General features: G+C 37.7%; 2 protein-coding genes and 1 long non-coding RNA gene across 5 annotated transcripts; 1 reads left to right on the plus strand and 2 right to left on the minus strand.

Moving 5' to 3' along the window:
- Positions 1-1,619: 1,619 nt before the first annotated feature.
- On the minus strand, positions 1,620-4,233 carry NdufV3 (NADH:ubiquinone oxidoreductase subunit V3). 2 transcript variants are annotated; one of them, XM_022803757.2, is made up of 2 exons: positions 3,973-4,233; positions 1,620-2,002 (listed from the first exon to the last, which is right to left on the minus strand). In XM_022803757.2, the coding sequence occupies exons 1-2, from the start codon at positions 4,078-4,080 to the stop codon at positions 1,802-1,804; spliced, it is 309 nt and encodes a 102-aa protein (XP_022659492.1). In that variant the 5' UTR covers positions 4,081-4,233; the 3' UTR covers positions 1,620-1,801. The 2 variants fall into 2 exon arrangements, with proteins under 2 accessions (XP_022659492.1, XP_022659491.1); XM_022803756.2 differs by having other exon boundaries at positions 1,620-2,038; positions 3,973-4,231.
- A 499-nt stretch (positions 4,234-4,732) lies between these two features.
- kin17 (kin17 DNA and RNA binding protein) lies at positions 4,733-8,821 on the plus strand. Of its 2 annotated transcripts, none has more exons than XM_022803755.2 (6): positions 4,733-5,151; positions 5,442-5,536; positions 5,715-5,881; positions 6,201-6,498; positions 6,698-6,941; positions 7,311-8,821. In XM_022803755.2, the coding sequence occupies exons 1-6, from the start codon at positions 5,038-5,040 to the stop codon at positions 7,566-7,568; spliced, it is 1,176 nt and encodes a 391-aa protein (XP_022659490.1). In that variant the 5' UTR covers positions 4,733-5,037; the 3' UTR covers positions 7,569-8,821. The 2 variants fall into 2 exon arrangements, with proteins under 2 accessions (XP_022659490.1, XP_086843115.1); XM_086986989.1 differs by having other exon boundaries at positions 6,698-6,906; positions 7,311-7,478.
- A 2,245-nt stretch (positions 8,822-11,066) lies between these two features.
- LOC147755984 (uncharacterized) lies at positions 11,067-15,003 on the minus strand. The gene is made up of 3 exons (XR_015326333.1): positions 14,989-15,003; positions 12,446-14,301; positions 11,067-11,520 (listed from the first exon to the last, which is right to left on the minus strand). It is a non-coding gene; the product is annotated as an uncharacterized LOC147755984 (long non-coding RNA).
- Positions 15,004-25,738: the final 10,735 nt, after the last annotated feature.

Consider the following 25,738-nt stretch of genomic DNA (forward strand, 5'->3'; position numbering starts at 1 on the left):
TATATACATATTTATATATATATTAGGTAGGGACACGAACATTCGTAAACAAGAATAACACATGCAAACACAGTCACCACTACTACTAGGTTAATCTGTACATTTTGTATATACAAAGATCGTGCTTGTGAAAAGATCAATGAAATAAATGAATGAGAGACAAAAACGAGTAGAAAAAACGTCCAAATATGAGAAAATGCACTTGGAAGGACAAGCCGTCGATTTAAGGCGATACGAGACGAAACCGACACGGTACGAAGAATTGTAACGTTCCGTTGTCAACTTTAGGGATGGACAGAGGTCAGAAAGGGGGACTGCCATAGAAGAGGAATTAAACGACATCCTGTGCAGAAATAGAAGAAAATGAATGTAATGGAGACAGAAATTGGCGCAACAGTTGCAACGCACTGTAAAATGAAAGGCAATCCTACAGGCTCTCTCTTTCGCCCGCTTATGTATTGATTAGTGTTGCCGTTTCTGTTGCAAGCAAATGATATACATGATAAAACATATGCTTTTGTTTGTTCAGAGCTTCTCTTCTGGAAGGAAACAGAAAGAAGATCAATACACAATAATGCAATTGAACGCAGTCTGCGTTGTGCGCGCATGTGCGTTAGGCGAATGCAAATGGAGAAACTGACACGAGACGAAGCTCACGGGATCGACATATATACATACTATATCATAAAAATATAATGTTTGTTTAAAGGAAGGATTCTCTTTATCCCGTTATCAATTGAGCATCACGGTTCGCGCTAGATGTTCTTGCGACTTGTATCTATGCGCTGATAATAATAATAACAACTAATGCATGAATGTTGGCTCGATAGGATATACTGAGCGAAACACAGGATGAACTAGTATTGTTACCCCTTTTCCCCAGGATAAAACAAACAGGCAGAGTAAAAACGTCGCCTGCGCACAGAAGCACGCCTGTAATATAAGAACATATATAAGGAAAACATGAAAACAAAGGACCTCTAATTCCATGTTGGTTGCAAAATTCTGTAGGATAATAAGAATAATTTCGTCTATTTTTAAACGCGGTGTGAAGATATCACAGGTTTGGAAAGGAAAAAAGAGAAAAATAAAACGTAACTTTTGTAAAGTTGACAACGTAGCGTTTTCGTCGGAATTATCTGTAATTAACAACTTACTAGTTGTAAATTAGGTATGGGATGTAGTCGACATTGTGTAGAACTTGTATGTCTCAAAAATGAGAAACCTCTCAACTAACAACATGAGTATGACTGCCAAATCAACTACAGCGTTTTAACATAAATGTTCCATGTTGCACAGTCTGATTTTTCCGCATCATAATTTTAAGTCAGCGGTTTTGGTACTATTCCTGACACCGTCTACAGAATGTCACAGTCCTATAGGTTGCCGCCATTTTATATGGATCTCTGTTGATATAAAAGACACTATCACCATTCTAAATCCAAATTTCAGTGGACTTCTAGTAAAAAAAACATTCATTTCATTTAGCATATCGTATAGCAGCCACTAGGCTAACACAGAAGTAACTGTGTATTTGTCTTATGTCTGTAAGGCTCTTTAAAATGAAAAGCTCGTAAATGTTTACCTAATAATCATTATAATGAAATGAAGATATACACTTGTTTGCTTAGTGTTTGGAAGCTCTCGTCCAGCTGGTACATTAGATCGTTTATTTCCTATAAATTGTTTCGCAACTACACAGTGAGGCGCTTTCTTTGCGTTTCCTGCCTATACAGGTTTGTGCGACCCATTCCTTCTTCAATATTTCTGCATTTATTCAGTATTACTACATATTACTGATCTAATCCAGTCGATTTGCCTGCGGCTGGGGCATCCGTTCTTTTGTCAGGTCGAGGTTGAGATCGTAAAATGAGTACTCATTATGCTTGGAGTATTCCGGCACAAGGTACTCTTCACCAGCGGCCTTGTTGAGTCCGGCTGCGGCTGTTATAGAGCTGGAGCGCTCAGAAGCCTTTGACGCAGCTCTTGGAGAGGCTACCGTCTGTGGTGCGGACGAAGGTGACGATTGATTAGCAGGCTGTAATTTGAATGAAATCTAGCTTTTACAATTTCGTGTACTAGATAGTAAAGGTAATCTTAAAGTACTATGTACCAAGCAAATTCATCCGTGAATTTTTTGACTTTGCTTTTGAACAATTTACCACTCACTGATATCCATTTGCAGGTAATCCCAGGTCTTACTAGTATCGACAAAAGATCCTGCTAGTAATTGAATCTAGCGGAGTTTTTGATACGTGTTTGCATGAAAAAATATACGTCAGACTTAAAAAGGATATTTTTTTAAATAATTAAGCATAAAAATAAACGTGCACCCTTCTATGATTAAATTAAATAGAAAATGTATTCTATAGCTCTATCCTTGAATACGTACGGTCCGACCCTTCAATGTTCTTCTTGAAGACCAAAAATCTATATATATATATAATATAGAAAATGTTACGGCAATGATGTATAAATATGGTAATACACACCGATTTTATTTGTTTGTTTCTCATGTATGAAATAAGCTTTTTAGCAATGTTTTCATTTGAACCGTTGAAGTCCCTATATTGACCTTTTTTTTTTGTAAACTGAAGAAATAAGACGTCATATGCGCAGTAAAGAACTCAGCGTTATGATCTGCTGATAAGTATAATAAGAGAAATAATAATTACTATTACATGGATTTGAAGTATTATCAGGCCCTTTTATATATATTTAGAAAAACAAACGTTAATTTCTGCCTGGCGAGCACAACGAAATGCGTGATGATATCAGACTCAGCATTTGTTACTTTAATCCATTAAGTTGCCGAAAAAGTACTGACCGTTCGTAAAACGAAATCAAAGATATTTAATTTAGAATAACATTATTAAACCTTATGTGTACCTTTTTTGTTGATAACACTATGATCCCATCGCTATAGAAATTTTGTGCTGTTGCCGGGGCAAAAACTGTGAGAAGTCATTTTTGTATTCCTCTATTGACGAACGAAATTTAACTCTTCTGAGAAATCTCTGCAGAAACTGAAATATATAGGTCTGATGGTGCAAAAGTCGGGCTATAACACAGGCGCATTTAAATTTTCCGTCTGTTTTTTTTTTCTCAATTTTGGCCTAGTAGTTGATACTATATATAGTCTGGCATTCATGGGAATGGAAGACGACGCTTCTTACGTTTATTAGCACCGGTCGATTACTTTCCCTGGTTTGTTAGAATCTTCGTAGTTGTTCACAGTAGAGATTCGAATCAATCTCTGCCAAACGCCTGCAACTCATAATGGATTTTCCAATTCGACCAAACGCATAGCATCACCTTTTTCCTTGGCGTCAGTCTGAGCTTTGCCGCAGACTGTAGAGCAAATTTTTTTTTTGCTTATTATTGTATGTTATAGTACGTTTTATATCAACTAAGCTTGCTCATTTTCCTTTCATTTCCTTGGAGTTTCAAAGATAGAAATACGATAGAGTATTTTTTTATGTTGATTTGTTCGGTACCCAAACGTTTTGAATTCTTTTTTTGTTGATTGAATAAAGGTACTTCGACAACATCAGCGTATGTACCACTGTCAAATCTCAGCTTTCAGATGACACCGGCGGCAATTCGACTCATCATGAGATATTTGTAGCTTCAATTCTATCTAGCTAGTGAAACAGTTAATATTTTTTTACAACTCAATATAATGATGATAATTATGTTTGCATGCTTAACACACGTGTACTCCTGTACCACTTGTTAGTATCCGATTTTATTTTCTGATTTTGCGTTTCCTACAATATATGAGTATTTCCGGGGGAGGGAAAAGGTTCCCCGAAACATGAAGGTTCGTACAGTGTACAATAATGCAAGCCACATTATTGCTTAAAATCTTGATGATATTGCAGTAATATTTGACAAAACAGGCGTAAACGACTCTTCGCTACAATCAACAGTAATTCTCCATTGTTTATTGTATCAGCCTTATTCACGTACCTGGTTGGTGGTTTGCGAAATTTCAGCGAAGTTCTTAATCTTTTTAGGAGGCTGATCGGACAACTGCCTCTTGGCGAGTATAATTGCAATTAGTCTTCTCGAACCCATAGCTCTGTGTTTTTCAACAATCTACTAATATTAAAGGGTTGTCTACTGATTAGCAATGGCCGTCCTTTACAAGTTTGTTTACTGATTAGAAATCCATGTTCCGACATTTAACGTGAAATCAACGGAGGTTTGCAGACGCAGTGATATCAGGGTATCAAGCAAATAAGGCCAGCCCGCTCGCCCGCTGGTGCTCGCAGAAATGAAGGAAGGTCGTATGTAGCTATGAATTCGAATCAGAGGTTTCGTCTTAAAACAGTTACGTTGGGGATATATTATTCTTAGTCGCTGCTACCAGATAAATGCAATGCTTTACAAACTAATGGATCTTACAGTTGTTGCAAATAACTGCTACGTTAGACGGAACCGATCTTTGCAAACAATATTACGTGTCGCCATTGTTACCATCTTTGTTTTTATGACTACATGTCTCTATTTAGTTGCAGCAGATTATGCCGGCATATGTGCATTGGAAAGTCTTCATATTATGATTACACCATATTGATGTTACTGATATTCAGTAAACCTGATCATATAGTACAGTTTAAAAAAAATGGTTAAAGGTCTATCATCTTGAAGTTAGTTCCAAAAGCACATTGATGCATCTGTCCATAAATTTGGGCGTCTGCTATTGTTTATTTGAAAAACAGAACAGTACTAATATTTAGAACATTTAGTTGGCTTGAGTCTGTTAAAGGCGATCATCGCCTTCTTTTCCTGCGGCGCCGTTTTTGTCTAATGTTGTGTATTATAAATACCGATTTGTTCAACGGATTACCGTAAAACGATTTGTGAATTATTATTTGCGTATAAAATTCTTGAAATACCTTTGATCTCACTTATAAGGTGATTACTGTACTGAATAATTTTACTAGTTTTATATCATGCACCATTATTGAGTTTTCCCGAACAAGGTAGTTTGTATTCTACTTTCGTTCGTCGGGTAGCACCTCGAAAAAAATGGGTAAAGCGGAGGCTGGAACACCAAAGGCGATCGCCAACGCAATCAAGTCGAAAGGGCTTCAGAAGCTACGATGGTACTGCCAAATGTGTCAGAAACAGTGTCGAGATGAGGTCAGTAGTGGTCTTATTTATTACTTGAATTATTTATAACAGTACTCGTGTTTTTTGACATTTACACAATTCTTTGCTAGCATCTGCGTGCACCGCTTCAGCAGACATGCATATTAGAAGGGCAATGATATATGACGGGAGTATCTCTGAAGAAAAGACCTCAGCCATATATAGTTATTCCTTAGAATAGAGACAATAGAGTAAAAACAATTTCAATATTAGGATAACTGAAATTTTTTCGAACTCACTGACACACTCAATTTTGCGACAATATTGTTCATAAATTTCAGAACGGGTTCAAGTGTCACACGATGTCTGAGTCCCATCAAAGGCAGCTGCTGTTATTCGCGGAAAATCCAGAGCAGTATCTCGACTCATTCTCTGAGTAAGAACCGACGAAGATCGATGTTTATCTCGCCTTTTATTCTAGTGTAGAAGCCTTCATACCATACAAATGGGTCTAAGACCTATATAAAATCAGCGTTTGTGCGTGAATAGGCTATATTGCGGCGTTATCATTGACTGAAACCATTTTTATTTATCTACTGATGTTTATTGGATAGAGAATTTAAGGAGGGATACCTGGATATACTTCGCCGCCAATATGGAGGAAAACGTGTACATGCTAACCAAGTATATCAGGAGTATATTCGCTTCAAGGAGCATATACACATGAATTCGACAAGATGGCTAACATTGACAGAGTTCATAAAATGGCTTGGAAGGGAAGGTTGGTGCTACGTCTTGACTGGCATACAAATATGCAATCATATAGTTTATACAACTATTTTTTAAAATTGGGGTTTGTATATGGTCCATTAAAGTGCATCTATAAGTTGTCTTGTAGGATGAAAATTTGTTACCTCTTGGTGTTGTGTTCGTCTTATATGCTCTCTTGCTCAGGTTAGAAGGGGCTTTCATGGCATACTAATATGTGTGCTTTTCTAAGTGTTTCCATAAGGGTTATGAATTTACTTAGTTCCGCGTTTTTGGGGTGCAACCATGAGAATCTTCGTCTAATGGTGCAAGCTGGGATATTTTTATTCCAGGAATCTGCACAGTTGATGAGACTGAGAAGGGTTGGTTTGTTGCGTACATTGATCGAACATCGGAAGCGATTTTGGCTGAGGAACGACGTTCGAAAAAGGCCAAACTCGAAAAGGACGATGAAAAAAGAGCTCAGAAATTCCTTCAACAACAGCTGGAGAGACTGAAAGAGAAAGAGGTAGACTGTGGTCTTTCTAAAGAGGTTTCCGCCGACAGCAAGGTGTTGAAGCGGGAAAAGGAAGACGAGAAAGTTACTTTATCATTTTCTGCAACCGCATCAGCGAAAGAAAGCAATTTAACGTAAGTGTTCAATTGAAAGGACATCAGGCTTAGCACATCGTATTTGGTCGTGCTTTGGACTTCTTCTATCAACTGGCCCAAACCTGAACGCGACTGGTTCAATTGCGAGATAAATGTTAAATTAGGGCAAGGTTTACATTGACTATTTTGAGCAGATTTATTAAACAGAGCCGTTTTAATTAATTTCGTTTTTCTACAGCAAGCATTTACCGAAATTCAACCCCCTAGTGAAGCTTTCGTCAAAGTCCTTGAAACCCAATTTAACGGACAAACCATCTTCGTCATCATCCTCCTCAAAACGATCAGCTCTTGACGAAATCATGATGGAAGAAGCGCGCAAGAGGTCTGCAAAGAAAGATTATTGGCTCACAACTGGTATCATTGTCAAAGTGCTGACAAAAAGCATCGGTGAGAAGTATTATAAACAAAAAGGCGTTGTCACGGTAGGTGGTATTCAGACTTATTGGCCGTTTATATACTAATCCTATCTTTGTGGTTTTGCTTCTTGTAAAGCAAGTGACTCCCGTTCAAAATGTTAGATAAATTTAAATAATAACAGCGATTCCCTAGCTTCCCATTCTATGGAAATAGATAATTTATTATGTTTTTTTTTCTTGAAAAATCTAGTTTATCTTAAAGATATTGACTTCAGATACCCTATAAAGCCAATATTATCTGTCGAATTAGAGTGATCTTACCTTGATTTGCCGAAACACAATCGTGTAGGTTTTTAAAAAGTGTAAACAACTATGGTAAGTTCGTATTATATCTGGATGCTAATGTTATATGGATTATCATAATTCTTTTTCTAGGAGGTGGTAGACCGGTATGGGGCGGTTGTTAAATTGCTAGACAGCGGAGTATCTCTGAAGTTGGACCAGGTACATTGTGAGACTGTAATACCGGCCATTGGCAGAAAAGTCAAAATTGTGAATGGGGCTTATAGAGGACAAGAAGCCACCTTGCAGAGCATTAATGTGGATAAATTTTGCGCAACGTTGAAATTAAAAACTGGAGTCATTGCTGAAGACGTGGACTACGAGAACTTCTCGAAACTTCACTCATCGTAGCCTAAAATGTAGTTTATGCATGTAAAAAAACTTGAAGTGATCTGTAAATATACTGTACTTGTAAAGTTTTTTTGGAATTTTCACTGAAGTTTATGCTCCATTGTATACACCGAGTCGCTTACAGTGTTATCTTTTAACTTTTTACATAATGTTCTTTATTCTAGATCTGTGCAATAGCAACATTCTGATGAGGTTTGAGAGTTATTCTTTACAGCAACGGGTTCTTTGTTAGGCGCTTGTTGGCTATCAGTCTCACTATGTGGATCTAAAAGGTTTAAAATTGGTGCGAACTAATTTTAAACTTGTCATATTTAACAAGGGTGTTTGCTTTGAACCTGTCGCAACGACTCTAAGTTTTTTTTAACCCTGCTTGAAATTAGGGCTAATATATGTCACAATCTAGAAGACATACGTATTTAAAACCTTGATGTATTAGTTCAGATCCATGATCTCAGAGCTTCCCAGCATTCAAATTGCTTTATAGTTCGCAAGCGTGACTCTTTCAATAGCATACTTTAAGTACCTGAGCTTCGGAGTTACTGGAATTCTCAAGCCAAAAACAGTATTGCGGAGCAAGTTCCTCAAGCTTGTAGTTGTTTTTTTTATTTCGATACCCAGTATAGAGAGTAACATAATTCACTGTAGAGCAATTAAGGTTTACATTTTAGTACCCGAGATAGCAATTGGCTAAGGCGTTTTGGAGTCTTAAAACGTCTTTGCTATAGTCAACCCGTGATTAAACTTCAACGTAATCTACATAGATTTTAAACGATACACCTTAAAGAGAAACACTTAGCTGAAAAATTCTGTGTAGAAAAACACGGGAAAGATTTAGAAAAGGCAGCTGGACACGAGCTAACATCTATCTGGTTGCGAAACACTCTTTTGATCAAAGAATATCCTGTCTTGCAGAAAAAAAACTTCAGCTTACTTTGTTATCTTCACTCTGGGGCCGTTTTGTGATAGCATGTATTTGAGCTTACGGTGCGTGACAGAAACAACTTAGATAGTAATCAGAGCATTTATTTTTGTGAATGTTATGTGCTTCGCCATATGGGGCTTCCAAAAATAAAAAAAATTACGTGTTGGGCATCCAAAAGATAGAAATTGGAAGAAAACCTGGGCCTATAGGCGAACCACTTGTGTGTAGTCGTCGACTTAGAATTGGTGTTTTCGTATGTTATCGTGTATATAACCGAGTAAAGAAGCAATAAAAACGGGCAGTGGTAAGGGCCCATTAGTTCTTGCTATAATTGTTTCTTGTGGATTTTCTAGAATTTCTTTCGCGTAACATTCCATTTTCTTGACCACTATAGCAGTTCGGGGATGGCCGTGTGTAATATCTTAGGGCCGAACTGCAGTTTTATGTAAGTATGTTAGGCAATGTACCCACGTGCAGTGGCGTAGTTTTAGACAAAATTGCGCGACCAAGATAGTCGCCTTTTCTTTACCTTCATTTGCTTATTTGGTCTTTTGATAAGCGTATTTTGTTTAGTTCAATCTGGTGTTTTACGTGATGACAAAAGCGTCTCGGCAAAAAATAAAGTTGAAAGGCATCCTCTATTTAGAAACCTGACTTGCAAAATATATTTGTAATAAATATAGGTGGATGATTCAGCATACTTTGAGGCGTGCTTTCTGTGTTTTCTGTCGCCAAGAAGATGACATAGATGGTCATACGTCATCGTCAAACAATGTCATAGTGATCTGTGCAATGCATAATTCGATCCTATACATTAAGCCGTTACAGGCAAATGCGGCTGGCTTTTGAATAAGTTGAAATTGAATAGGTTTTGAACTACGCGCCGTGGCCCAACGGAATTTGTCTGGTAAATACTCCAGCTCCCTTTAGAAACTTGTGAGTGAAAACCTTTTGAGTTTATTCGAAGGAAAATAGACCTAGCAGGAAAGCATCTTTTCGTCTCGGAAATCAATGCTCAGTGGTTAAGTTTTTATTTTTGCCACAGTGCAGGAAATTCATCGAAAATTGGTAAGAAAAAAGGCTATGAACAACAGCAGAGTACTCAAATGGTGAAATTTTTCAAGAACAAAGGTTAAAATGTTGAAGTCTAGCACGGAGGCAACTAAACGTTGGAAGCCAAAAGACAGGAACGCATTGTCGTAAACGAGGAGGTTCCATTACGACAGCAAAACTTCGGAGTCTAACAGTTCTGTCAGTCTAAACTAGAATTTCATATGTAGCGTACTACAGAATTATAATTCAAATCCTAAACATGGGGAGACTGAATAAAAATGGGTTCCCTGTAAATTGATTCCAGGCCAGTTGAAAATGGGTGCGGTGTATTTTACGCGCCATTTGCAGAACTCTAATCAACAAAGTACCCACTTGAAGCATATGACAGCCATAGATGATAATGATTTAATTTCTACTGCGAGCTAGAATGGATCAGGCAAAAAAATATACGTCGCTCTGGAGAGAAATCGAGTTCGGGCAGTGTTGAGTCGGTTCGTGTGCAAGGTAATAGTGGTACTTTCAATAGACATCTGTGGCATCTGGCGCTACGATATCTTGCCGAGAATGAAACAATGAATGCAGCCCGCTATCCCGAGTTCCTCAAAGACCATTGTCAAGACAATCGAAAGCGTACAGCCTGGTTACTAGATGATAATGCTGGACTTTATCGCCACGCCCCAATAATTTTAGAATTGAACAAAAAAATATCAAATTTTAGTTTCGACTTGGTCATTCTCCTGATTCAAGTTCGTACAATCACCAGGTTTTTGAAATTACCGTAAAAAAGTTACCATGTAGGTAAACTGGTAAGCAAACATATTCCATTACTGGTTTATGTAAACGATAATAATAGATGTATAGATGTCCAGAAACTTTCCGAGCGCATACGGAACGAGTGTATAAAAAAGTGTTTCTAACTCATACTAAAAAACTCGTCATCTTAGCCCAGCTAATTGAAGATTAACTTCAAAGACCGTCGGATCCGTTTGTTTATCCGTTTCTATGCAAGTAAAGGGACGAGCATGCAATAGGATGTGAAATCTAAAAACAGATTATGCGTAGACACGGAATTGTCGAAATAATCCGTTTTAGAATATTCTGAGGTAAGTTTTTGAGTATAATCGATTGGCATTGTCTATGCTTTTATAAAGAAAAAAATAATTTGTATTTTGATCAGACGGTTGCTTTGAAAATAATAGTGAGTAATATTTTAGTGAGTATTGGAATTACGAGGACTGTAAGATATATAGGTAGTATTGAATGAATTCATTTTTAAGGCATATTCAAGTTGTTTCTGTTAGCTTACTGTTCAATTCAACAATCTCATAACAATCAGAGGAATTCTCAAAATAGTAGTCAATCTCACATGGCTGGAAGGACAATACATGTATGAATGTGCGACTCTGTTGGCCACCCACTCGATAACAAAAATCAGTTTTGTTGAAATTCTACTATATGTATACGATTATGCCTATATGATGTAAGCGATACAAAACCGCTACCAAACTGAAAACTTACTAAACTGAAACTTAAACGGCCAACTAAAACAATTTATTTTTATTCGAGAGAACTACAAAGACATTCTATAAAAGAGAACTTTGTTGACCCGTAGTTGATTTAATAAATATATTTTTCTAGAAGTAACAGTGCTGTTGATGCTATCCGGGTGTTTGGATGGTATGCTTGACGTAACCGCTAAATCACAGTGCTTTATATTGTGATTCTGTTTAAGTTTTGGACTACGACAACGACCAAGGTACGTTGGCACTCTTCACAGTATAAATCGTTTTAGATGGCGTTATTATTTCGGGCATAAACTCCGAGACAGCCGCAAGACAGAGTGATGCAGACAGCGATTCCAACAATCAAAAGAAAGGCATCGAAAGTTTCAGAGCTTTCGGCTTTTACCCCCGTAACGAACGAGAGTAAAGAGACCACAACAGGTGACAGGGATAACACTGTCGAAGAAAAAGCCATCTGAAACGCGAGAAATTTTCATTGTTGATTATCGTTTCGCTCAAAGAGCACGAGAACTGCATAAAATATATAGGCTCTACCAGAAAATATAAAAAAAAATAAAAAAGTACTATCTGTATAAATACTAATATGAATTACAAGCAAAGGTAAATGCGAAAGTAACCTAGGTATAGAATAATTATTACTTAGAGATCTCACTAAAATTGATCGATTTATTTATATCGCTATCGTATATCTTTCTATCCGTTTAGGATCCGCGCTTTTATTTAATATCAGAACTTAATACTGCTAGGGACACTGTTAAGGCATAGCGCTGAACAGTGGACTAAGTAATCGTAGATTTTGAAGATAAGAAATGCTATCTGATTTATCGGAATATTTATTTTTTCTTTTCACCATAGGGAAACAATCTATGATAACAGCCTAGATATTAACTTAAATACTGCTTGGCCGATTATGATACTTATAAGAGGCATACGAAGTAGAATTTTGCGATTACATTATTCATGTTTACTGACACGTCACACATGCAGGTACATAAGTTGCGCAGGACTTACGGTGCAAAATGTTGCACAGTACATATTACGGGATCACCGACTTAACCAAAGTAACCACACTTTAATAATGCTTATGCTGACACAACCGTAGCTTCAGTTTCCTGTATTATTAAGAAGTTGTGAATGGAAATCAATATTTCTTAGAAATAAAAAAAAATACGCTTTCTGCTAAAGCATAGTTTGTCAGTCTTTAAAAAATACTACGCACCTTCTGTTTGAGTAAATATTAATAACGAAAATAGTATGTTGCACGGCAAAAGCTTAATTTTTTTAATCTCTAGTGGCCCATAGATTCCGATTGCTTCGAAGTAGCCCTTTTTGAAAATTAGGGTGACAAATTATTTTCTATAAAAACATCAAACGCTCACCGTTCACGCAGGCTTCGGTAACCAATCAGATGATGGTAAAATCGTAGAGAACTCTCAAACATGAATTCAAGCAGACGATGGACAGAAACGTTATGGCAGACGATACACTCAATCGTTGTGATACCGCGCGGCCAAAAAGATTCGTAACATTTACTCACCCTTAAAACGCAGTTTTATTCACAGCACTCATTTACAGATTATCAAGATGTGACGCAATCTTCTGGAACCCTTATATAAAAGCCGATTATAGTTACTCGTGGAGTAGCAACAAAAATGTAGAGTAGTCGAAAATACGTACATTCTGTATCGGAGACTAATATTTATCACTATATCAATAATATAAAAACTGTATATTAAATAATATGCATAACATAAATTCTACAAACAAAACATGGCCATGTTTTATTTAAATTTAAATTTTTTAAATAAAATTAATGTGTTAATATGTTCCGTCAACTAACTATAATTATGATTATATTAATTATTATTCATTATTAATGATACGTTCCGGATTACAAAAGAAAACCACGTGGATATATTCTATAATCAAAACGTGGTGTATACGAACGACTCTAAGCCCTAAAATTTCTTTCAACGCAAATACAGTATTTCGTCAACTTCTTAATTTTTTTCTAAGGAGATTTGCTGGTTCGACTGTTGTAATCCATAATAATGGTGTGAGATGATTGATGCACCAAGTTGCACGGTCGTTGCACAACATTTTAAGAAACTTTTATAGAAGTAAAACACCAAAAGAGTATCCATTACTAATTTAATTATTATACTCTATTTAGAACAAAACTACAAATTCGTACTGAGAATCACTGCCCCGAAAAGGACAAAAAGTATACTTTCATTAACCTGTGCTAATGAAATACATTTATTGGTTAGTACTTCACATGCTATTCAACATTTCAGTTTTGTAGAATAATTAATATTATGATTATAAATGTCGTGGGCGATTTCGTGAAACTACTCAATCAACTACCTAAAAACAATGGTCTTGTAGTGGGTTGTACCCTGTACATGGTATAATTCATAACGATTTTCTATATTGTTTATACTTATTCATAATTGCATTATTTAGAAGTGCTTTGTATGTGAAAATTAGCACTCTGTTGGTTCAGTTTATTTTTATAATCTTAGTTGACATGGAACTCAATTCGTCTCTTCGAGGCACTCAGCGTGCCATAAACAAGCGTCCACTACGCAGAGCTTTCTGTTTCAGAATCCAGTTCTAGACATGGTGTGCAGGCCATTATTTCAATGTTTAGACGCAGAACCTTTTCTACTGAATATAATATAGCATTGAGTATTCCTTTAACGTTATTATGGTTATCCTTTCCGAAAGCGAATGATTGTCGCGACTAAGCGTTGTGCGCTGAGCGGTAAAGAAGTGTAGCACAACCGCAGATTGCCAAGCTTTCGACCTATAGCTTACCAGATGTGGTTATCACAAGCTGTTGTCACAAATGTTTATCGCCTTTGCAGTTTTAAACCTGAAAATTAGTTTTTTGTAGGATGTTCCCTCGTCAAAGCAAGTCCACCTATCTAAGCACATACCATATATGTCTAAATATATTACCCACTTTACCATAAAAACGCTCTACAATAATCTCAGTACTCATCGCTAGTGGATACAATGCAAGCTGATTTTTATGTCATTCGAGTTCTATCGATCTATTTCAATGAAGAATATACTCAGCTTTCCTTTGATTTGTATAAATAGCGCTCTAACCATAAAATGATAAGAACAGGTGAGTGGATGCAGAGGGAATACTCGCTATGCCAGTACCGATATTGCTGCTAATAATTCGCAGTTGTATTTGTTGTGAAGATCACATCTGGCAGATGGACTGAAAAAGGGTAAATTTTTACTGATATTTCTTACTGCTTCCGAAAAGGTGAAATATAGTTTTTCACTATTGAACTATTTACTATCATTTTTTTGCAGCGGTAGAGACGTGAAATTATTCACAAATATCAGTGACTTCTACGGCTTTTGAGACAAAAATCTTTAATCCATTTGCGGAGATATAGTACATCTTTGGCGCGAGACATCAGCTTTCCGAGCGCTGATCCTCATAGGCACTGAACAGAGATTAAACATTCTAAACTTAATTCATTTATACCACATTATTCTCATATTTAATTAGTCAAAAATAAGTAAATATTATGACAAATTAAAACGTGCCCAACACCTATCTGATCTCTTCCACCCTCGATCATCAATGTAAGCCATTTCCAGTTATGACATTCGATTTTGGTACTCCTTTTATGATATATCTTCGCAAAAAGTACTTTGTTGCTTTACAGAAATCGAGCCATCGAATTATCCAGGGGAGCTGGATTTCTACCTCAATTCTGCCTTAGCTATTCCGAAACTTCAATCACTTTTCTACGGAATACATTCAAATCTATGATCTAAATAGATGAAAATCATATTATGTGATGTAACGGTGCCATCAGCTAAGGTGGTCCCTTGTGTGTATGATAGAAGTAAAATGTAATTTGAATAAAAAGGTATAAGACACGTCGCTCACTTATTCGAGAAACTGTCCATTCCTGCCGCACGTCCCGTTCCGCATATTGGTTGCGGAGTTGCATAAGCAGAGATTGGCGCAACATAGAACTAGTTTGTCTGCCCAAACAAGTCCTATGGTCAGTTGAATAGGATATATGCAATATTTATTTGTTGAGAAGCCGTTCTAATGTTTGTTAGGTTGCGGTCGTCCAGTATCCAGTCTACTTTTTCGCCGTACAAAGCCTATCTGGATAATTGGTTGTAGGACAAACCAGTGTAATAGGTCCAGAGATCGACTCTGCCGCGCTACCCATATTAGCTACGATTTTGTCAGGAATTTTGCATGTTATCCGTTAAAAGATAAATCTGAAGGACGCCACTAACTTTTACTATAGATTGTAGGATTTCCAGTTAAGTCGCTTCCTACTATTCGTCTGTGACTAGATCACTCTCGTTTGCGTCCCAAGCTGAGTTATTCTCTACGTTGTTGGCACTCTGCCCGTGACAAGGTTACGTTGCCTTGACAGAGAATCCGTTATAGAGACGATGTGGCTAATTTGCAGAGCATTTCGAAGCAGTGCGAGCATGACTAAGTTAATTATAACCCAAAATAGCTATGGAAAATTATAAACCGCCACAGGAATTGTCGATATATAGGGCACTACGCGACCTTCTACCTATCGCCCAGTCACTTAAACATTCGTTCCGACATTCCTGTAGGGTATCTCTTTTTTTGAACCTTATAGCGTTCTTATGCTATGCATAGGTGAAGTAAGATCTTAACGTCGCGTTGAGTTGAATAACGTAGCGACAACACAGCACCTGCAGAGATACAGTCCGCACTAATAGTCGTTGCCGTAGGAGCGTTCAATCCTCCCAGCGTTAAGATAACTTGTCCAGCATTTGTTTCGGCCCACTGGCTGACATGCTGTTGCATCAGTCACTCCAATCCCGTAAGTCGTCACCGGAGTGACCGCAGTGCGCAATGTCCTTGTTCTATCTTACCTCCTGTTGCTTTCTATAGTCGTGCTAGTCGAGCCAACAACCGCTGTAACATGGTTCAGATATATTGATTGTTGTAAAAAAAATAGTGCGTCAAATATCTCACAGATTATAGTAATAAACAATGAGATATCTCTTGATCAAGAGGGGCTCCTATTAGCTGAGTCATTTGCGTCAAGCTTTAAAGTTGACACCTCGAGTCACGTTGACTCACGTAATGATCAAACGTGATGCAAATTGCGTGCATACTTAATAAAGTGCATACTTAACATAAATAGTTAAATAGTTGTTCTTTCTTGTCCATTCATTTAAGTTTTTATAATGGTCGTAATGTAATAAATCTATATGTACACGCTTCCACAACAAAAAGTCACTAGACAGACAAAGTAAAACACACTTTCCATTGCCAACGAGTTCACGCTGTTAACTTTCCTCTGGGCCGTTGTCTTCAACTTACAAAGCTGTAGTCCGTTCCTTAACGCTAGACGTAAGCATAGGTAACAAACCGGTTAAATGATATTCATTTGTATGTATGAAAAACTGCTATCCGAACTCTGCTTTGCTCGTATGTAAGTACGTGTTCCTTTTTGAAACAAGTATCAAGGCGTGGTCGTTTCTTCAACAGACACACTAACACAATCTGGAGTTCCGAAAACAACCTTATATGTGTATCTGTGTGTATATAAACGCAAAATAGATTTATTTTGTTTGCTTATTTGTGTCCTGCGAGGGATAATGGATGTCATGTGCTGCTCTCGGCCCATTACGCCTGGCTTTACTCGATACGCGGAGAAGACAGAACAACGTACAGAATAGACAACGATCGGAAATTACAGAGTTATAAAGATCGATCCGACTCTGTGTTTCAAAATAATCCAACAATATGTGACAAAGATGACATCGAAGTAAACGATTCAGCCTGGGACTGCCTATCGAGTCGATAGACGGCCCGTTGCAGCGAAGGGGTATCCTAACAAGTGTCAGAGTTCATACACGGCTCCGCTTTACATTCATTGGTTGCGCGTAAGAACGTAATGGCGGATCCACATTTCAGCAGTAGTTATGCACAGTTTTGAAGTCTGGTACTTTCGAAGCACGGCTATATAGCTTGAAACGGTGGCTATACATGTAATTTTGACATAAGTCTTCTATTGTCGGTAACAATTAGCGATAAGTCTTTGACTAAATGTTTTTGTGACTAAAAGTTTGAAAATGTAGTAATGCTTTAATTTCAGACCTACCTGCTATACCACGCAAATAATATTTGTCTTGAAAGAACTAAAACCATTCAATGGGACATCCTAGGGCGGTTTACTGAGAATGTTCCTTTAATCATACTCAAATTCAGAAATCCAGTGACAAATCGTTTATATACATGAAAAGGACAAGAATGCTGGATCAGCCCTACTTTTATATGTGTTTGTATATCCCGAGCCTCTCACTTGAAGTAGAATATTCACGTATGGTTTAAGTTTTTTTTTCGTTTACGTTATAATTCACACTTGCCTTATGCCTTTTTACCGAGTTGTAAATATTAACCAACTGATTGCTTCGAAATCGTGACGGATGTCTTCTAACGTATGGATTTGGTCATACCTGCTTCAACAGGAAACGAATACCGCTCACATACTATAGCTCAGATTTTGTGGGTTTAAATTACGATCCTAATTTAATAATTTATTTTTTATTAAATATTTGTTAAATATTAAATTTTTGGTAAATTATGATTTAATAATAACGACCGCAGATTGCAAGATCAAACGAAGTGCCGTGCGAAGATATCCTTGTTTTAAGCAAATTAAATAGCTAGACGAAAACATGGCGTTTATGAATGGCCTTATGTAAACTCCGTAGTCGTCGACAGTTTCTAAGATTCACACCTTCATTTCTCCTATAAATGAATGCCACGTTCCCGAACTCTAACGAAATCAGGTAACTTTGTCAAGACAATGTAACTGGGAACTCATCGTATAATTCGAGCGACGCTATGTCGCGTGAAGCGTTTTGTCGGTCACATAGGAGCACGCCCACAACACCCATCTGTTACGCATATCCGCATGTTATACTAATTTTCAGAGGTGGATTTTACCAATATTAAAGCTGGCAGTACCGAGGTCGAGTGATGATTGTCTACCATTACTCGTTGCGATCATTTTTTCTAATCCGGTTACCATGATCTAAGTATTGTTGATTTCATCAAAAACTTTACAACAACTATGACCATACGAAAATATCCCTGATGATCGTTTATCTAGTGGGAGTACGGTCTCACTTTGATTTTCCTAGTACCCGTTCTGTCTCGCTAGTTTACAGTAACGAGTCGCAGTGCACTTGTGCCATAGGCGCAATGCGGTAGCGTAGCAATTCAATGACGACGGGGTATTTATAAACAATTTGCAATATGTAACCTGTTATTACGTTTCTCTCAGTGGCGTTAACGGTAATCTGTGAGCAGGATCTTCACTGACATGCAACTTTTAAGCAAGTGCTAATTATACTCATTATTTCAACAAACGTATTTTGATAGCGGTACTTAATAGCGGTCACAATTAGAGACTACGTCAGTGAAGATACATTTATACTATTTGTTTTTATTAATTAGCTACGGAATATTACCTCAGCGCATCTCAACTGCCGATGTAATTCTACTCAATCATTAATACAAGTACAACACAAACTGGTCAGCATATGCCTTACATGTACGAATCTTGTGATAAGGGGCGTTTATCCGAAATCAGGGCCTCTTTTCTTTATACTGCATCCATGCAGACAAATTATTAAGAAGGCGAAAAACAAGGCACTTTGTCAAAATTGTACTCTAGGCAGGCTTTCTTTATCGTTCGCCTTTTTTTCATGCATTATTTAAAAACCTTAGACTAAACTCGTTTACTCAGACTTTGCGAGGCAGAACACACCGGCACTTCAGGATCTTAGGACGCAGGCGTATGAGCAAATGAAAGTTTGCCATGAATAAGACCGTAGAAAGAGACGAATTAGATTACGTTTTGTGTAAAGCTGTGGCCATACAGAAGCTTTGCTCTTATTAGTCTTTTGATGTACTTCCTTGATAGTCCAAAGTTAGCTAAAATAGATCTAGGTCATTCAACTAATTCTCCCTCTGAGAAACTTTTGTAACCGTATAATTTTTTTCGACGCATGCACTAAAGGCTAGACCAACTTTAAACAGTCTCTATAAACTTACTCATTTGAATAGTGAATCAGTTACGTCTTGCAGTAATTCGCAAATCTATTAGTGTCGCAAAGCTAGTTTCTACGTCTTCAGCCCAACACTCATATGACACCTGATTTCTAACCGGGACATCTGTATGTGATAAGAGAAGTAGAGTTTGCTAGGGAAACATTTTACAAGCGCGAACTTATTACTTGGCAACATGATATTTCTAAACTATGAAAATTTATTGAAGAATTTTGTAGTACAAGAAAGTTAAGGGGGTCGTTTTTTTATTTTCGATATCGGCTCTTGGCAACGATTCCAAAATCCTAAACGAATTGCTAACGAACTCAGCATATATTTCTCCACGACCATTACTTCCCTTGACATTCATGCTGATATCGTTCAGGCATCGCTTCGGCAGACGAACAAAGCGTCGTTCAAACTAAATCATGTTACTGCGGGCCAGGCTTAAATAGTACTCGAAAGCAGGAAACCCGAGAAGCTGCTGATCCTTCGAACGAGCTATTGAGAAATACTGCGTCAGCGTTTGGTCGTCCTCTAAGCAATGTAGTCAACCCATCCATCAACACGGGCTTTTCTCCTACCAGATTAAAGTATAGAAAGATGTTCCTTTGTTTTTGAACAGCGTACCTGGGCTGTCGTCTATAATTTTAGGTGGATTACTTCTTCAAGCCTTTCGAAAAGCTATGTACTGAGCAGACATGACAGGCATTTTGGAAATTACTAGGTTTTTTACCACTACTCAATTCAGAAGCCCTGCTTGATTTAATTGGCATTGGCACACCTTTGGCAGAAGGCCACGGACGTCACCTCAGATCACCCATACCCCAGAAACCTCGGCGAGTACCATCTAAGACCAGCAGAATCGCCGATGCCTCACGGATTGTTCGTGAGCATGACTGAATCTTGCAGAATAATTGGTTTTGTTGTTGACGCTAATAGGACAGCACCGATAATGTTCCGTTAGCCTAAAACAATCACCGATATACGATAGGACCACACTGTTATTGTCTCAGGCTATTAAATGCTCGGGAATACATACATCTTTAAGGGACGACTCACCTGATAGCTCAAGCGCCTAAGTACTATACTGTTATTGCTGCACTAAGGAGATCCAGCGAGATTGCTATTGTAAAGAAAGCTCTTCTACGAAATTGTCACTGAAGTTAATTATGTAACAATCCGTGCTCGTTTGCTCCGTGCCGCGACGTCTTATTTTCAACGCCACACTGGAATCAGGTATCGCTTAATATGACAGCGGAGCTACAGGGAGTTGAGACGGGAAAAAATGAAGTAACGTTTAGAGTACTGACTCGTTGTGATTTCAGTCAGTTTGGGCAACTCGCACGTGGAAATGCTACGGGCACACAATGATCGATTTTTCATATGGTTATTTGTCTTTACTCATGATCCTTCATGGGGGTCATGTGTCAAAATTTAACATAATGCGCCGTCTTTTTTATTGGTAAAGCCCAATAATTTTTCTATCAGGCAAATTTACGAATAGTAGCGTGAATGCTTCTTTCCCTGGTCGTATTATCGTCGTTATCAACCTGTTTATATAAGCGTGTTCATTGAATCACTCCTGCCGTGTACTATATATACATATATACGTATATATATGTTAAGTAACGGCTATCACTATTCAAATTATTACGCATTATTTCACAGGAACTAGACAAGTATCTCAACTAAAAGTTAATGCGGTCGCACGGTGTAATTTACTACAGGCTTTCTTCTTCAGCCTTCCTACACGATATATTTCAATCTGGGTTGCATCCATTCTAGAATGTACTAATATCATTAAAAAGACATTCAGATAGAAAACAACTACAAAAGCTCAATAGAACAACATGCATAGCCGAAAATGTATTGACTGGCTTCCAACAAAAAGAAGTTTTTGAACTCGAATCATTTTGCGAAACGTTACATTATCCAAGCTGGAATGAGATGGACTGCATCAGTGAAATGTTCTAATCTTTTTCGTTGTCGTTAGTGATAAAGTGTTTATCGTTTAAGCTTGTCTGGGTTTGAGACGGGGCATAGACATGCCGCGTGTCGTCCGCGGAGTCCTCGAATGTCTAAGCCGTTAACCAAAATTAGCCCCAATACTGAAATCTAAACCGTATATTAAATTAAATGCTAAAGGCGCTCTTTAAAGGTGTTATAGCGGAAAACGAGACAGGCAACACCAGCGAGAACGAAGATAGCAAATATATAAATATACCGCGTCTCCCGATTTGACTATTTGAATTTCTTTAGATGTTCGTATATGGTTAACGTTCTTACATCGCCGTCAAGCTATATGTCATTTAAATGCCATTTAAGATTTATCTTTGATTATAAAACCAATACAATTTAGTAGCAGTCATCTTGACTGGATATAATAAAAAAATAAACTTTCTAGCTATTGTAATGTATCTCGAATCATGCATTGTAAAAACTGCGAATTCACGAGAATTAAGTATTGCTCCAATAAAGATTTACAGAAAGCTTGAACATGCGAAGTTCGTGGTTACTCATCTGATTCCTTACTTAATCATGCTTGTCGCGTAGTGTATTTCATGATTGACCAAAAAGGGCAAGAACTAGGGGCTGATTCGAACTAACGCGGTACTTGTAACAGACAATTTGAGGCTGTTCGCCCCAAATTTCTTAAGTCAAAATAATATCAATTAATGTTGCAAAGTTATCTACGTTCTCTTAATTTATAGCGTATAATGTTTATACAATTTATGTAATAAAAGTGATATCTCTAAAATACGCTTTTCAAAAGTGTAAGACGTGTTGTTTTCTAGAAGGACCGCTGCTTCTGAATACACCGGCAAACTCACCTGCGGGATGAACACGTGGAAAGCCTCAAGTTACGGTACAAGCTAGTTTCGCGTTGGGTACCAACTTGGTAGCATCCTGCTTGCTCAATAACACCTTATCACCTACTCAATCGGTCCGTTATTGAGTTCACGTTAGTGGAAGACCTAAATAGACGGTCCACATCGCTCGCTTTTCCAGGTTCTAACGTTGTGCGTATTTAGCCTAGGTTGACCACTAGCCTTGTACGAACCTCGACGACTTCGCTAATAAATTCTATAAATTCTGGTGGTATATGTCTGAATACGTAGGCCCCATTTGCTATTTGTATCTAACTAGGCCTGGGCCGTTAGGCATGGTTTAGGTTTATTTACATATATATAACACAACTAAGGAGAATTTATGTATTTCAGAGTAAAGGATGGGAATGTTTCATTCACACATGTTATGCATACATAGTGTAATTACCGTCAGTTCACTGCGTTCTAACTTTATGTATGGTATTAAAAATTAAGACAATTGCAAAATATTACTGGGCACCAGTAGGGGGACACCTTGAGCTTCCAACGGTGACAGGTATACTACCTATGTGCATTGCCGCCTAGACAATTAGAGACCGTTTCGTTCCGCAATGGGCCTCTCGATTCTTTAATTGTTTTGATAGCAACGTATTGTGTGTACTCCAGTAATACGTAGCTTCGTCGGTCCCCTCTGAATTGGTTCATTGTTAGTCGTCCGGAGGCCGTCGACCGTGCCGAAACAATAACTCTGTACATATATGTACTGGCACACAGGCGGATCTTCGTACTGGCGATGGCTATGGTAATGCTTAACATAGATCAATTCAGCTATCAAAAGATTTTCTTTCTGGCTGGACCGATGCTGGCCTTTGGAAGCGTGTATTTCGTAATTGCGACTGTCGAGCTGTTTGTGGTGGGTCCTCAATACGGGCGGATGCGCGTAACTAGTCTCGAACTAACAGGTGATCCTACGCAAGCAGGTTATTGCGTCGCCATTAAGAGAATGATGTTTTTGTATACTAACTTATACTGCATTGTTTCTATCATAACCAGTCATCATGTGCTACTAACAACGTTAGCGTCGTCGTCAGTAACGACTGTCATTATTACTTTTTACGTACGGCGTTCGAGTTAGTATTATATACATTATAACCCTGACAACCGGTCACAGTTTCATCGGCATGCGCATGACCAATTTCTATGTGGTCTATTATTAATCATGTAATAGACTATTAGTACGATTATCTATCGCACGTACGAGAATATTGTGAATTCGTTATCAATGTCCCTAATTAATTTGTTAAAGGCACGCACTTCATTCATATAATCTGCTGTATTAGTTACGAAATTCAAACAAAAAAAGAATTTATCAAACTAAAACCTTTTTGAAACCTCAATTGTTTCATCACATAATAATTTACATCTGTTACGACTGTTTATTGCAGTTACCTTTTTCTAAATGCTAGGACAACGCGAGTTATGAATGATTTAGCAGTGCTTGTCAAAGCCAAGGCTGTCCTGACACTACCATATGGACATCAAGGCGATGAGCCCAGCAAAGGTTTTTGTGATATCTATTCATAGAACGAACGATGTCGCGACGTCCCTGGAACAGCTGAAAAAAATATTCACACTCATAGTTTTCTCTTCCTTCATGGCATTTTATATTTATATAAACATAATAACCTCAAATATACGTATACACAGAGAGGCGAAAAATCGTGATTGAAGCGAACAAAGACATTTTTATTAAATGAACCGGCAACGTCCGCGCAGGTTTTTTAACGTTCTTGCGCATTTACTGACGCAACTTTGAGTTAATTTTCCCTGTGCTCTTTCCAGTGGAGAACGGGTACCTTGAGCAGCGGGTACCAAGCGTTTTCCAAGCGGATATCAAGAGGTGACATTTGTAAAACGAGCAGAAAACTATCGTAATAACATTGCTATGGTTCCTCAAATCGATGATGAAGAATTATGTTCCTTTAGAACGGATCATTATTAATGTTTTCCATGTGCAACTGGACGCTTGTCCCAAAACGAGCTGAAACACCTCGGAGTTTATAATGGATAAAAAACCAAAATTCAAACGATTTAATTATTTAGGACAAAATACTTTTTGTACAAGATTAGGTAACGGAGAGGTTGAAATGTTGTTGGTCAAAAGTTGGGTCTTTGTACGGAATTCAACGTTATTTATGCGTAAAAAATGGTAAAACCTTAAATCAAGCAATCTAACGCATCAGTTCTTGAAGGTTACGCACGCTAAACACAAAAACCATTACTATAGAAGTTTTGTTATCTAGTCATAATTAACGCGATATCAAAGAATAATCCTCATACAAGTACCGGCCATGTTAAACTTCGCAACCTTAATCACGTCATCAATACAAGTCCACAAATAAACGCTGATCGTAATAAAACATACGTTCTGTGTTTTCTTTACCAAAACCTTCCGATTCGCAATCAGGCAATGCAACAAAAACGCCGTCTATCAGCCGATGAATTTCATCATGACGACGATTGATGGATCAAGAAAAACAATTTAGTACGTACCGACCTGCACAGTAAGCTGCTGCTATGCTCGTACCACAATTTCTCCAACTAGATGAATTTTGCGACAACTTACAGTAATTTTGAAGTATCTTCAGCTTTCTATCTATTAGCGACCCTTTATTAATAGCCCAGATATAAAAGAATAATCGTAAATGCATCTGTGTTTTTCACAGCTTATCAACATTTAAAGGCTCCGATATTTAATTAGCTGCAAGTAATATGCAATTTCAAGTATCCGTACAACTAACAAGTTGGGTCCTAGCTTTAAGCTGCTTGATGCTACGTCTGAATTTTTATTTTTTTGTCTTAGATCAATTACTTTGAATTGTTAGTGGAACTATGGTATCTCTTAGCGCCAGCCTTTCAGGTAGCTTGCTCAAAAAACTATATATATATATATATACATAGAGATTCATACAGCTCTGTTCAAAAGCATTTTCAGTCGTATATGCTCTTGTTATAAATGGTTTGCATTGATTTAAGGAGCTAGAACATTCTTCGCATTATACATCGATTTCTTCATTACGAAGTTGCGATTCGTTAACGAATTCACCTCTTTTTTTTATATCGAGTGGGCAATTGCGGATCAATTGCCTACCTTCAACTGTACTCATATTGATACTGATAGTATATACAAATAGGTGAAGTTCGTGCGCATTTATGAGCACCAGTACCCTGAAAATCATTTGCCCCCATTAAGTGTAATACATACAATGAATCAAGTTATATGAGAAAAGAAAATAATCATGTAAATACGCCCTCAGTTTAAAAGACAACTTTCCGCATTGGCCAGCCGTTGAATATAGCCCTTACCAATGATGTACTATAATGAAATAATAATAATAAAAGTATGGTCTAATGCGGTTCTTTAAACATTTTGGACACAGGAAAATACACAAGCTGACACATTCGCCGGTTCCGATTTACGTGCGTGTACGTTTGAACGAGTTGAGATAGCGCGCTTAGCCCAAACGACCTACTCATAAGGAGGAAACGGCCAACAGTAAGAAAGAGACAGACAAGGATAAAATGGAGTCTATATGGATCTGATTGAAGATCCGAACTGACTCGAAGTGAACCTTGAAAGAGGAACTGAAAAATAAAGAGCGCTACGCTCTACTAATGCGGGTCGTAGGTAGAAGGTACTACTTAAGGCCTATTAAAAACCAAGGCGACTTGTGCGATGA

This window comes from Varroa destructor, unplaced genomic scaffold, assembly GCF_002443255.2.
Source record: "Varroa destructor unplaced genomic scaffold, Vdes_3.0 BEIS01000004.1, whole genome shotgun sequence".
Taxonomy (NCBI): domain Eukaryota; kingdom Metazoa; phylum Arthropoda; class Arachnida; order Mesostigmata; family Varroidae; genus Varroa; species Varroa destructor.